The 14,921-nt window shown below is 43.9% G+C and overlaps 1 protein-coding gene across 2 annotated transcripts in view; it reads right to left on the bottom strand.

Annotated features, from left to right (window-relative positions):
* LOC124046594 (potassium channel subfamily K member 10-like) overlaps nucleotides 1–14,693 on the bottom strand; it is a 39,031-nt gene extending 24,338 nt beyond the window's left edge. The window contains exons 1-2 of one of the 2 annotated variants that reach the window (XM_046367138.1): nucleotides 14,638–14,693; nucleotides 6,521–6,933 (exon numbers count right to left, since the gene is read on the bottom strand). In XM_046367138.1, the coding sequence (XP_046223094.1) occupies nucleotides 6,521–6,933; nucleotide 14,638 (414 nt within the window). In that variant the 5' untranslated portion in view covers nucleotides 14,639–14,693. Of the gene's footprint in view, nucleotides 1–6,520; nucleotides 6,934–14,053; nucleotides 14,480–14,637 lie in introns of those variants that run through there. The other variant, XM_046367137.1, reaches the window with a different exon arrangement.
* Nucleotides 14,694–14,921: the final 228 nt, after the last annotated feature.

The raw sequence follows: 14,921 nt of genomic DNA, 5'->3' as shown, positions 1-14,921 counted from the left end.
GGTACTAAACACCAAACCAACAGCATGAGCATAACCTACAACAGGGAATCATAGTGCTGTGGAATTCGCCGTGGCCTCCGGCACATAATCATTCTGCCTCTTTTCAGGTCCTTAAGAGAGCACCAACAACAATTAGTCAATTGCCCTCATGTGAGCTCATCAATAGTGGCTGTACTGTGGCCCACCTCCAGGAGAGGGCGCAGTCAGACACTTCAATGGCGCAGAAGTCCTTGGGTTGTTGTGATACTGGATGGACAGATACATGTAACTACCAACAATGACAAGACAACTGCCATGTGGGGAATCGTAAGTCACTCATTTCAGCTAGTTCCGTCTTGTTATTGATACCATGTCTTGTTTTGGGGTGTTTTGACTGATTTCATGTCATTGCTAATATGGCTCAAATTCACTAGCTAGCTAACCAACAACTGTAACAATATATTTGAGAGACAACAAGTGCTCATTGCGCTCATTTAAGTTTTTAATAAAACTTTGGAGACTAATTACAGTTTACATGTAGTCAACAATCTTAAGCCAGTGATCACCGACTGGTCGATCTCCAAGGCATTTCTAGTCGATCATCAAACAGTTATGTAAAAAAACTATGATAAAGCCTTACTTCCTATTTTTTTTATTTGTTTCAGCACAGTCAACACTTTGTACAACACATATAAGCTATAACGTGCGTTCTCCCAACCAGCACTGCAGCTGCAATGAATGAGTATACCAAAGTGTTCTGATAAGCTTGCGTTGTTATTATTAGCAAGGAATATTTAACTTTCTCTGGTCATAGGAGTAATAACATGAATAGGTGCATGAGGCATGAGTGTGTCTTGAGTTTGCCATCAGCTGGAAGACTGTGTTCCCTTTTCTCAGTGGAACAGTGGAACAGTAGTGGAGAGGGTAGGGAACAGTAGTGGAGAGGGTAGGGAACAGTAGTGGAGAGGGTAGGGAACAGTAGTGGAGAGGGTAGGGAACAGTAGTGGAGAGGGTAGGGAACAGTAGTGGAGAGGGTAGGGAACAGTAGTGGAGAGGGTAGGGAACAGTAGTGGAGAGGGAACAGGTAGGGAACAGTAGTGGAGAGGGTAGGGAACAGTAGTGGAGAGGGTAGGGAACAGTAGTGGAGAGGGTAGGGAACAGTAGTGGAGAGGGTAGGGAACAGTAGTGGAGAGGGTAGGGAACAGTAGTGGAGAGGGTAGGGAACAGTAGTGGAGAGGGTAGGGAACAGTAGTGGAGAGGGTTGTAAGTTTTAAGTTCCTCGGCGTACACATCACAGACAAACTGAATTGGTCCACCCACACAGACAGCATCGTGAAGAAGGCGCAGCAGCATCTACAGATGCACAATCGAGAGCATCCTGTCGGGCTGTATCACCGCCTGGTACGGCAACTGCTCCGCCCACAACCGTAAGGCTCTCCAGAAGGTAGTGAGGTCTGCACAACGCATCACCTGGGGCAAACTACCTGCCCTCCAGGACACCTACACCACCCGATGTCACAGGAAGGCCATAAAGATCATCAAGGACAACAACCACCCGAGCCACTGCCTGTTCACCCCGCTATCATCCAGAAGGCGAGGTCAGTACAGGTGCATCAAAGCTGGGACCGAGAGACTGAAAAACAGCTTCTATCTCAAGGCCATCAGACTGTTAAACAGCCACCACTAACATTGAGTGGCTGCTGCCAACACACTGACTCAACTCCAGCCACTTTAATAATGGGAATTGATGGGAAATGATGTAAAATATATCACTAGCCACTTTAAACAATGCTACCTAATATAATGTTTACATACCCTACATTATTCATCTCATATGTATATGTATATACTGTACTCTATATCATCTACTGCATCTTTATGTAACACATGTATCACTAGCCACTTTAACTATGTCACTTTGTTTACATACTCATCTCATATGTATATACTGCACTGAATACCATCTACTGTATCTTGCCTATACCGTTCTGTACCAACACCCATTTATATATCTTTATGTACATATTCTTTATCCCCTTACACTTGTGTCTATAAGGTAGTAGTTTTGGAATTGTTAGCTAGACTACTTGTTGTTTATTACTGCATTGTCGGAACTAGAAGCACAAGCATTTCGCTACACTCGCATTAACATCTGCTAACCATGTGTATGTGAAAAATACAATTTGATTTGATTTGATTTGATTTGGAGAGCAGATGGACGTTGAGTCAGGAGAGAGGCAGCCTTCCTTCAGACTGACGACCAGATGCAGACCATGAGTCCAGTAAAACAAATATATAGTATATTATATTATGCTCACTTAGCTGTGCATCACAAGTAATACAACAAATGATCTATTACCAGTATGGTCATATACCTACAATTTTTAAATGTAATTTCAAAATGGTCTGAGAAGAACAACATTGACAGGGCAATTCAAGTGATAATATATTTGGCCTATAGCCTACTGCACAAACCTCATTGCTACAGAATGGTTTTTGATTGGTTAATGTTGCATAGGCTTAAGTTTGTCATGTTTAAAAAAAATCTGAGCTTTGGATCTCAGCTTGCATTTTGACTCAATGTGAACCCCCCTTAGTTGCACACACTGTAACGAGTGAGCTGAGAGTCGGTAAGCAAGTTCAAGGAGTGAGTGTTTTATTAAATAAAAGAAACAATGAACACGAAACACAAACAACGCACCGACATGAAAACAGACTCAATAACCCCTGAGGAAAGAACCAAGGGGAGTGACAGATAATTAGATAATCAAGATAAATCGGCAGATGGAGTCCAGGTGAGTGTCATGAGGCGCAGGTGCGCGAGACGATGGTGATAAGTGGGCGGGATAATCAGCAGCCGGATAATCAGCAGCCTGATGACCTAGAGGCCGGAGAGGGAGTATACGTGACATGCTTCGGTTCTGTTGCTGAACAACCAACCTGTCTAGAAGCCCGTTTTTTATCTAAGAGGGTATGCTGTTTTTAAACACATTATTTCCTCATGCTTCTAGCTATCATTTAGTTTACAGCAGCACAGGTTTGTATGAGCCTTGCTGTTTGCCACTCAGACCTCGGCAACAATGTTTCAAAACATGAATTTGATTTTTTTAGAGAGCTAACGCCATCCGATGTCAGCTAACCATTTTCTGACCAGGTGAAATCATGCAGCAGCATCCTTAATGGATATACACTGCTCAAAAAAATAAAGGGAACCCTAAAATAACACATCCTAGATCTGAATGAATGAAATATTATTATTAAATATTTTTTTCTTGACATAGTTGAATGTGCTGACAACAAAATCACACAAAAATTAACAATGGAAATCAAATTTATCAACCCATGGAGGTCTGGATTTGGAGTCACACTCAAAAGTAAAGTGGAAAACCACACTACAGGCTGATCCAACTTTGGCTCAGTAGTGTGTGTGGCCTCCACGTGCCTGTATGACCTCCCTACAACGCCATGCTCCTGATGAGGTGGCGGATGGTCTCCTGAGGGATCTCCTCACAGACCTGGACTAAAGCATCCGCCAACTCCTGGACAGTCTGCGTTGGTGGATGGAGCGAGACATGATGTCCCAGATGCGCTCAATTGGATTCAGGTCTGGGGAACGGGTTGTGCTGACACACTCCAGCCACATGAGTTCTACCATTGTCTTGCATTAGGAGGAACCCAGGGCCAACCGCACCAGCATATGGTCTCACAAGGGTTCTGAGGATCTCATCTCGGTACCTAATGGCAGTCAGGCTACCTCTGGAGAGCACATGGAGGGCTGTGCGGCCCCCCAAAGAAATGCCACCTCACACCATGACTGACACACCGCCAAACCGGTCATGCTGGAGGATGTTGCAGGCAGCAGAACGTTCTCCACGACGTCTCCAGACTCTGTCACGTCTGTCACATGTGCTCAGTGTGAACCTGCTTTCAGAAGAGCACAGGGCGCCAGTGGCGAATTTGCCAATCTTGGTGTTCTCTGGTAAATGCCAAACGTCCTGCACGGTGTTGGGTTGTAAGCACAACCCCCACCTGTGGACGTCGGACCCTCATACCGCCCTCATGGAGTCTGTTTCTGACCGTTTGAGCAGACACATGCACATTTGTGGCCTGCTGGAGGTCATTTTGCAGTGCTCTGGCAGTGCTCCTCCTACTCCTTCTTGCACAAAGGCGGAGATAGCGGTCCTGCTGCTGGGTTGTTGCCCTCCTACGGCCTCCTCCACGTCTCCTGATGTACTGGCCTGTCTCCTAGTAGCGCCTCCATGATCTAGATACTACGCTGACAGACACAGCAAACCTTCTTGCCACAGCTCGCATTGATGTGCCATCCTGGATGAGCTGCACTACCTGAGCCACTTGTGTGGGTTGTAGACTCAGTGTCATGCTACCACTAGAGTGAAAGCACCACCATCATTCAAAAGTGACCAAAACATCAGCCAGGAAGCATAGGAACTGAGAAGTGGTCTGTAGTCACCACCTGCAGAACCACTCCTTTATTGGGGGTGTCTTGCTAATTGCCTATAATTTCCACCTGTTGTCTATTTCATTTGCACAACAGCATGTCAATCAGTGTTGCTTCCTCAGTGGACAGTTTGATTTCACAGAAGTGTAATTGACTTGGAGTTACATTGTGTTGTTTAAGTGTTCCCTTTATTTTTTTGAGCAGTGTATATGTCAATGGAAAACAGTTCAACCAAATTAAAATGGAAAATTAGCTGTCATTTCAGAGCTTGATGTGACTTGGTCCGCTTTTGATTTCTAAAATCCCAATTACACTGGTTGTTCGGTTGGTCGGTAGGTAGGTAGGTAGATCACTGAAAGTGATCCAAACGACAGCTCTCATTATCATTTTCCACTCTTTTTGTAGTTATCGTTGTAGTGTAATCGCTCCTGTTCACTAGAATTAGAAAATATATTTTTTATATTTATCCTTATAGTTATCGTCCTTGGTGTAGATGGCCCTTTTGAGACAGTCTGTGATTGGTATTTTCTGCTTGTTATTTTCACAATTTTTCACAAGTTCTGGCTCAGGAACTGAAAGGTTCATGAGTCTAGGTCCTTGCAGAAAGAGGCCCAACTGACACATCTAATCAGTTTCTGTGTAGGTCACTGTTTACTAGAGGCAGTAAACATCATTCTAGCTTTAAATCAACTGCAGGTCCTCAGATCCAGGTTAATCTTAGAGACTGATTTGCATCATTGGTCAGTCTATGGTATATTCTGGGAGGGTTGTGCTGGAGATGTGTGCTTACTGGTATGTACAATATAAACAATTTCTCATAGAGCATACTTCCAATAATACTCGTCATTGTTTACAATTTTTCGCTTTTTCCCATACAAACAAAGCTCTGTTTCTACAGCTTGTTGTTACATAAAAGAAACATGAACTCTGCCATGACCAGTGACCACCAGCTTATTTTCCTGATTTAGCCATGTGTGGGCGTCGTTAAAGAGCAACAAACCTAAAGAGCAACATAGCCTTAATTATTCACAATATCAGGCCCAAGGACATTTCTAGAGGTTGCAGCAGTTACAACTTTTCACGTAAAGCTTCATTTCTTACCCAGACAATCAGCTATTAAGTTATTCCCCCAAGTCCTGTTTCTCAGCTGACAGCTATGTAACATAAGACTGCTGGTCAATTATGCCACTTAACTAACATGATGCCTGAAGTGGATGTTTATATACATGTGTCATTGTTCATTATACTGTAGCTATTATGGTTAATACCAATACTACTGACAGGCCCTGGGGTTCTTATTGTGTTTACTTTAAGAAGGACACATGACATATATGTCATAACACATCCTGACTCATGGGCACCACTGAAGGGACTCAGACAAGCTACTAAAGCAGCATTAATAGTGTAACATCTATACAAACAACCCTATTTTACATTTCACTAGCTGGGCATCTATATAACTCCTCAGATACTCCTCAGATCTATGTACATCTGCACTACTGCTGCACATTTAGAACATTTGAGATGTGCCAATACCTAAGTCCATTTACTATGACATTTGAAGAGGTTAGTGTTCATATAAAAAAAAAAAAAAAAAAAAAAAAAATATCAAACGCTTTTTTTACAGTCATGTGTGAATTTCCCGGGAAGAGGTTAGTGTTCATATAAACAGAAACTAAATATGCTTCTCTGCATCTATGCTCAAAACTGGGTCAAAGATTGTGAGTCTTATTCAGTACATTTAGTTATTGTTTGCTTTTTAAAGTCTACCAACCATGCCAGCAGGCATGCCAGCTAAGATAATTAGACAAGCTAGCAACTCTAACTTGATTGATAACCTGAAATGGCTTCTGGGTATCTAGTTTTGAGGTTGGGAGATTGGAAACCTATCTGGTCTAGCTAAAGCCAACTTCATAAAATTGCTAGGTGTATTACAGAGAAAAACAAACAGGATAAATCTGAGGAGGCACGTGCCCCTGTGCCCCTATGGGCATGACGCCTGAATGGTGATAACCATCACTATTCCTCGTGCCACTCGCCATTGACCCACACACATTCACACACACCACCAGCAACACTCACCTTGATCAGTGCTTCCAGCTCAGGAGGCGTGACACATGGGTGCCTCCGCAGGAACAACGTTTTTTCAAGGGTGATGCTGTCCTTCTGGTTGCTCTCGAAGGGCTGCTCCAGGGCGCGGAAGGCCAGGCCGCCCCCCACCAAGAAGGCTACAACCACCGCAAAAACCGCCACCACCGTCTTCCACTTCATCACAGAGTGGTGGGCCGAGAGGTCGCCGGTTGTGTCCATGCTGGCCACCACGCTTGCGGAGCGGGAGGAGACGGAGAGCCGGGGTAAGGGGCAGTGGCCGTTGGCCCCCTTGGAATTACAGCCCATGGGGTTCTGCATGGCCCCCACACTGGCCTGGACAAGGCTAGACTGGATCATCCCTGATTGGACCTTCTTGGGAGGGGCCAAGTTGGTCTGGACCCCCACTAAACCGAAGTAGAAAGCGTATAAAGTATAAGTTAGCAAACTATTTTCATAATTAACGTCTGAGAATGTAGCTTTTTGGAGCTTAAATGTGGTCATTAACCTTTCCATCCCTGAATAATACTCAAAAACAGCTACAGTATGCTTCATGGTTCTCTGCAACTTCAGTATCAAAGTTCTAGAAACGAACAGACGCAGATGGGATAACTGTATCCATCTATCCCAGCAGACTAATGATACAAGCCATTTGTGTGCTACTCCAGCCTGCAGCCCTGGACAGATGCCCCATTCCATATAGCCTGGAGTAGCATTGCCAAGCACTTAAACACCTCCACAGAGTTGAGCACAGACTCAAGTTTTTGAAATGAACCTCAGACTCCTTTTATTTTATTTTGCATGATACTTCAAAAACGTAAATTCTGAAACACTGTACCTAGGTTTGTTCTCCGTTGTTGCATACCTTTCTTTGTTTGCTGAAATCCATACATTTTAATAAAACGTTAATCAAATGCAACCCCTGACGATTTACTTGTTGAGATTCATTTGGCACATGTGGATTAGCACATAGTTGCCATTTTAGAGAAACAGCAACGAGGAAACAGTCGGTGGTTGTATTTAATTAACGTTTACCAATGAATGCGCTAAATTTAGAGCTGTCCACCCAAGAAAAAAAATCTTGACTGAGTCTTCCATATATAGACACACTATGTGTGTTTTAATATCAAATCAAATGCATTTATAAAGAGATCAAGATCAACCAGAAGGAAAAAACCTGTTTCCAACCGCCCTCCTCATGGATGGCCTGTCTGCAATGAACTTGAAACACTAGCAAACTTGCAACATTGTATAAAATATTCTTGGCCCTCAGTTTTCTGCACATGTATGCAATTTGTGCACAGGATAAGAAGTAATCAGGTATTTCCACATTTATAGGCCTACATTTGCGCGCAGGCCAAGTTGCCTAGACCTACTTTATATGCGTAATCAGGTGCTCGTCCTTACTCAACATTGACAGGAGTGCTCCAAAAAAAAGACACTGAATAAATTATAAACACTTGTTAATGCATTGAAATAAAAATAAACGTGTTTCTCACAAGTGTAGCATAGGTTGTGAGCTCTGCAAATAGCGTGTCCACTCCGACAATGACAACAGTAAACGACTGTTGTAATAATAATAATAATAATATTTTGAATGCATTAATTACCGCAACCAAACAAACATTGCCGATTAGAAATCATGGGTATTAAAGGTAAATGTAGCCTACTACTGGTGATATATGTAATGGCGAATTGATAGACACTAACAATCAAAGGGCAAACAATTCACACAAGGAAGTTATGAAACAATGAAATGGCATTCTGGAGAGAGATGTGCCTTGTGCATCTTAGCCACACTCCCCTTCTTCTTAGACTAATGCCACGTCTCCTGAATGGATTAGTCTACTAAGACGGGTGCAAATCAGACGGGGTTCTCATGTGAAGTGATTTTTTAAATATATTTGCCACTGGTCGACTACAAAAACTAATCTTGGTCAACCAACAGCCTATTGACAAAACAATCAACCAGTCAACTAAATGGGGTCAGCTCTAAGCCAAATCCTTGATGAGAACCTACTTCAGAGTGCAAACGACCTTAGAATGGGGAAAGGATTTACGTTCCAACAGGACAATGACCCCAAGCATACAGCCAAAGCAACGCTGCAGTGGCCTTAGAACACGAATGTGAAAGTCCTTGACTGGCCAGCCAAAGCACAGACTTGAATGCCATTGAAAGTCTGTACAAAGACTCCTCATCTAACTTAACAGAGCTTGAGAAAATCTGCCAGGAAGCATGGGATGAAACCCCCAAATTCAGATGTGCAAAGCTGATGCAGACATACCCAAGACAACTCAAAGCTGTGTTTTGTCGGCAAAGGTGCTTCTACAAAGTATTGACTCAGGGATGTGAATACTTAATGTAAATTAGATATCTGTATTTCATAAAACATGTTGTTTTCACCGATTATTTTTAAATATATTTTTTTATCCATTTTGGAACACAACAAAATATGGAATGAGTCAAGGGGTATGAATACTTTCTGAAGGCACTGTGTGTGATAAGTATTATTCTACCTTTATTTCAACAAGGAACACAGACTGAGACCAAGGTCTCTATTACAACTGGGCCCTGCATATACATGTTTACTGTTGGTAGAGCATGGTGCTTGTAACGCCAGGGTAGTGGGTTCGATCCCCGGGACCACCCATACGTAGAATGTATGCACACATGACTGTAAGTCGCTTTGGATAAAAGCGTCTGCTAAATGGCATATATTATTATTATTATTATTAACAATACTAACACTAACACCAACACAACCGGTTACGATGAGTCAAGGACATCAAGGCAGTCTCAATCACTTCCAGGGATCTAAATCATGTTAGTCCATTCTTTGACACTGATCACAGTTTAAATGAATCAAAACAAACTTTTGTCATCAGGATGGGTACATAAGGCCAGGAATTCACCAACATCAACATAGCCACATTACAGGTGCCTAGGAGAACATTCTCAAGCTATTTTTAGGACATTAAGGGGTAGTTTCCTGGACACATTAAGCCTAGTCTTCAAACTATTTTTTGATTAATATTCCCAATTGAGCTTGCTTTTTAGTCCATGACTAGGCGATTGGGAAACTGCCCCAAAAACAGTAACTTCACAATAAAGGAATTCACAATGAAATTTCTCTTAGGATGGGTGGGATTAGCTTTAGGCAGACATTTTATCTAATATTTTCAGACCTGCAAGCTGCAGAGAAGAGCCTGCTGATGGACTTTATAGAACATCCAACTTTACAACCCACCCATTTAACATCCAACTGGGTCAAGTGTCTTGACTAATCTGACAAAAGCATTCATTATTTGGTTTTCATCACTTCTAATAAATTGAGTGGAATGGAATAAATGGGCACCACAGTGCCACAGTACATCATACTTGAACGAGTGCTTTAAGAAAGGGATTGATCTATCTACCACTAAGTCTGCTTCTGTCTAAAAATAGCCATTAAATTCCAATCACATTCTGAATAACAAATGGTTCCATCATTATTAGCATAACTCATGGTTGTAAGGGTAATCTATATCTCAAACCGACCTGGGCATTCTAGTTTGTATATTTCTTTATTGGCCGGGTATGGTTCCCAATCAGAGGCAGCTGTCTATCGTTGTCTCTGATTGGGGATCATACTTAGGCAGCCCTTTTTCTTGTTTTTGTACTGTTACCGTGTAGCATGCAGAATGTTACATTCGTTTATCTTTTTTTCCAGAGTCTCCGGTGACGGTCCGCAGTCCAGAGTCTCCGGCGACGGTCCGCAGTCCAGAGCCTCCGGCGACGGTCCGCAGTCCAGAGTCTCCGGCGACGGTCCGCAGTCCAGAGCCTCCGGCGACGGTCCGCAGTCCAGAGTCTCTGGCGACGGTCCGCAGTCCAGAGTCTCCGGCGACGGTCCGCAGTCCAGAGCCTCCGGCGACGGTCCGCAGTCCAGAGTCTCCGGTGACGGTCCGCAGTCCAGAGTCTCCGGCGACGGTCCGCAGTCTAGAGTCTCCGGCGATGGTCCGCAGTCCAGAGTCTCCGGCGACGGTCCGCAGTCCAGAGTCTCCGGCGACGGTCCGCAGTCCAGAGTGATTTGGGTGGGCATTCTAGTTTGTATATTATATATTTCTTTTTTGGCCGGGTATTGTTCCCAATCAGAGGCAGCTGTCTATCGTTGTCTCTGATTGGGGATCATACTTAGGCAGCCCTTTTTCCCACCTTCAGTTGTGGAATCTTGTTTTTGTACTGTTACTGTGTAGCATGCAGAATGTTACGTTCGTTTATCTTCTTTTTTTTTTTGATCAATAAAGAAAGATGTACGCTTACCACCCTGCACCTTGGTCTCATTCTAACGACGAACGTAACACTACCGTGGTTTTGAAATTACTATTGTGCTCCAAAATACTGTATAAAACATTAATCATGAATTGTGTTGCAAGATCCAAACCTGCCTCCTATTGATTTCCATTGTTCCACATGATTTTATCCAATACATTCCTACTGCCCTTGGTCTTCCACCTCTGTCTCTCGTCCAGACTTTACAAGAGGAATACTGAAAGCTGACAGGATAAAGACAAGTGTGAGGTGATGCACTGGGGGATCTAAATCCAAGAAAAGTTACTGGATGACGAAGATGAAGTTGTGTTTTTACTTGTATCCACCGTCCATGATGATGATGATAATTGGTGACTATGGTATGATAATTTCATACCTTCTTGTCCACTTATAACAGGCAGCAACATCTGATGCTAAGCCACTTCCCAGCAGCTGTCCTATCCCCACTCTATCTATTCCCAACGAAGAATTGGTTGTAGTCTACTGTACATCTGAGCCCAACAAGCAAGGTGAAGATAAACTCAGCAAAAAAATAAACATTCCTTTCTCAGGACCCTGTCTTTCAAAGATAATTCGTAAAAATCCAAATAACTTCACAGATCTTATTGTAAAGGGTTTAAACACGGTTTCCCATGCTTGTTCAATGAACAATAAACAATTCATGAACATGCACCTGTGGATCGGTCATTAAGACACTAACAGCTTACAGACGGTAGGCAATTAAGGTCACAGTTATGAAAGCTTAGGACACTAAAGAGACATTTCTACTGACTCTGAAAAACACCAAAAGACAGATGCCCAGGGTCCCTGCTCATCTGCGTGAACGTGCCTTAGGCATGCTGCAAGGAGGCATGAGTACTGCAGATGTGGCCAGGGCAATAAATTGCAATGTCCGTACTGTAAGACGCCTAAGACAGCACTACAGGGAGCCAGGACGGACAACTGATTGTCCTCGCAGTGGCAGACCACGTGTAACAACACCTGCACAGGATACGTACATCCGAACATCACACCCGAGTTACACCAGGAACGCACAATCCCTCCATCAGTGCTCAGACTGTCCACAATAGGCTGAGAGAGGCTGGACTGAGGGCTTGTAGGCCTGTTGTAAGGCAGGTCCTCACCAGACATCACAGCCAACAATTTCGCCTATGGGCACAAACCCACCGTCGCTGGACCAGACAGGACTGGCAAAAAGTGCTCTTCACTGACGAGTCGCGGATTCGTGTTTATCTTCGAAGGAATGTACTCTGGAGCGAGATCAATTTGGAGATGGAGGGTCTGTAATGGTCTGGGACGGTGTGTCACAGCATCATCGGACTGAGCTGTTGTCATTGCAGGCAATCTCAACGCTGTGCATTACATGGAAGACATCCTCCTCAGGTGGCGTGGCGAGAATCTGTCTCCTCACCACGCGCTCTCACCACTGGTGTCCCCCAGGGCTCTGTTCTAGGCCCTCTCCTATTCTCGCTATACACCAAGTCACTTGGCTCTGTCATAACCTCACATGGTCTCTCCTATCATTGCTATGCAGACGACACACAATTAATCTTCTCCTTTCCCCCTTCTGATGACCAGGTGGCGAATCGCATCTCTGCATGTCTGGCAGACATATCAGTGTGGATGACGGATCACCACCTCAAGCTGAACTTCGGCAAGACGGAGCTGCTCTTCCTCCCGGGGAAGGACTGCCCGTTCCATGATCTCGCCATCACGGTTGACAACTCCATTGTGTCCTCCTCCCAGAGCGCTAAGAACCTTGGCGTGATCCTGGACAACAAACTGTCGTTCTCAACTAACATCAAGGCGGTGGCCCGTTCCTGTAGGTTCATGCTCTACAACATCCGCAGAGTACGACCCTGCCTCACACAGGAAGCGGCGCAGGTCCTAATCCAGGCACTTGTCATCTCCCGTCTGGATTACTGCAACTCGCTGTTGGCTGGGCTCCCTGCCTGTGCCATTAAACCCCTACAACTCATCCAGAACGCCGCAGCCCGTCTAGTGTTCAACCTTCCCAAGTTCTCTCACGTCACCCCGCTCCTCCGCTCTCTCCACTGGCTTCCAGTTGAAGCTCGCATCCGCTACAAGACCATGGTGCTTGCCTACGGAGCTGTGAGGGGAACGGCACCTCAGTACCTCCAGGCTCTGATCAGGCCCTACACCCAAATAAGGGCACTGCGTTCATCCACCTCTGGCCTGCTCGCCTCCCTACCACTGAGGAAGTACAGTTCCCGCTCAGCTCAGTCAAAACTGTTCGCTGCTCTGGCTCCCCAATGGTGGAACAAACTCCCTCATGACGCCAGGACAGCGGAGTCAATCACCACCTTCCGGAGACACCTGAAACCCCACCTCTTTAAGGAATACCTAGGATAGGATAAAGTAATCCTTCTCACCCCCCCTCCCCTTAAAATATTTAGATGCACTATTGTAAAGTGGTTGTTCCACTGGATGTCATAAGGTGAATGCACCAATTTGTAAGTCGCTCTGGATAAGAGCGTCTGCTAAATGACTTAAATGTAAATGTAAATGTTATGTGGTACCCATCCTGCAGGCTTATCCTGACATGACCCTCCAGCATGACAATGCCACCAGCCATACTACTCGTTCTGTGCATGATTTCCTGCAAAACAGGAATGACAGTGTTCTGCCATGGCCAGTGAAGAGCCCGGATCTCAATACCATTGAGCACGTCTGGGACCTGTCGGATCGGAGGGTGACGGCTAGGGCCATTCCTCACGGAAATGTCAGGGAACTTGCAGGTGCCTTGGTGGAAGAGTGGGGTAACATCTCACAGCAAGAACTGATCAATCTGGTGCAGTAAATGAGGAGGAGATACACTACAGTACTTAATGCTGTGTAACTGACTTTTACTTTTGATTTTGACCCCCCTTTGTTCAGGGACACATTATTCCATTTAGTCACGTCTGTACATTTCCATTTGAGTCTAGATATCTACTCCCAACTACCTGGCAACATAAAAATCACATTGCATAATAATAAAAAGCTAGTTTAGCTGTTCTTTCTTAGATAACATAAAATAAATATGCATTATATATATTAACAATCGTAATAATTAAAATAAAAAAATCACATTTTATCTTACATAGTGGATGGTAAAGACAACTGTATACAGCCTAAGCATTTCTTCAGTCAGCATAGACAAACTATTCAGGGTCAAACTCCACTTTCTGAGGAAAAGGTATATTTAGGCTACTAACCTTGTTGATCCGGGTCCAATTTTACTTGTTTTATAGGGTTTTCCAGTGGACATTTCATAGCTTTTGTTATTCTCAATACACACTAAGACCATAAATCTGCTCAATAGCGCGTGAGAAAATCTGCCAGCGCCCTTGTAACAGTTCTGTGTTATAGTTGCTTAGAATGTCATAAAAAAATATTTCTTAAAAGTAACGCGAAAATTGCATTGTCTGGAGCCATGGGCGCGTGGTACACGCCTGGACAAATTGTTCGTAATAAGGTTTCTGTAGGCCTACTGTCTGTCGCACCTTTCAGGAACACCTAATGGGCTACAACTCATTTCACACGTTAATCCACACGCCAGTCCACTTGGGAACAGCAGTGGACAGTGAGTTGCGCGCTTTTAGAACCACGAATTTCACAGTCACGAATGAGGACGTCACCCCCAATAAATGAGGAACAACTTGTATTGTCTAGTAGTCTACCTCTCCATCAATGCACGTTTTTCTAAAAGTTCTAATTATATTACCACTAATAACCTACTGTACGCTAATTATAGGCATATAAATGATCATCAACAAATGTTTGTAAATGCGTTACTTACTCTTTTGTGCCAGGGAGGGATACCGCCTATCCTCCTTTCGTTTGGGTTAAATCAAGTGCTCCACTCCTGATTGGGTATCGGCGTTTACTGCAGGGACATGGCACATGAGTAAAAGTCATAATTCAATAATAGACTACTAAAACCATTAGTTCTTCCAGTGTTTCATCTATATACATAGACTTGAAATCGCTGGCCATTTTAATAATGGAACACTAGTCACTTTAATAATGTTTGCATATTTTTTATTTAGTCATCTCATATATACTGTATTCTATTCTACTATA

The sequence above is a fragment of the Oncorhynchus gorbuscha genome, linkage group LG10, assembly GCF_021184085.1.
Source record: "Oncorhynchus gorbuscha isolate QuinsamMale2020 ecotype Even-year linkage group LG10, OgorEven_v1.0, whole genome shotgun sequence".
Classification (NCBI taxonomy): domain Eukaryota; kingdom Metazoa; phylum Chordata; class Actinopteri; order Salmoniformes; family Salmonidae; genus Oncorhynchus; species Oncorhynchus gorbuscha.
Note: the sequence above shows the minus strand (reverse complement) of the source record. Positions and strands in the feature narration are given on the sequence as shown.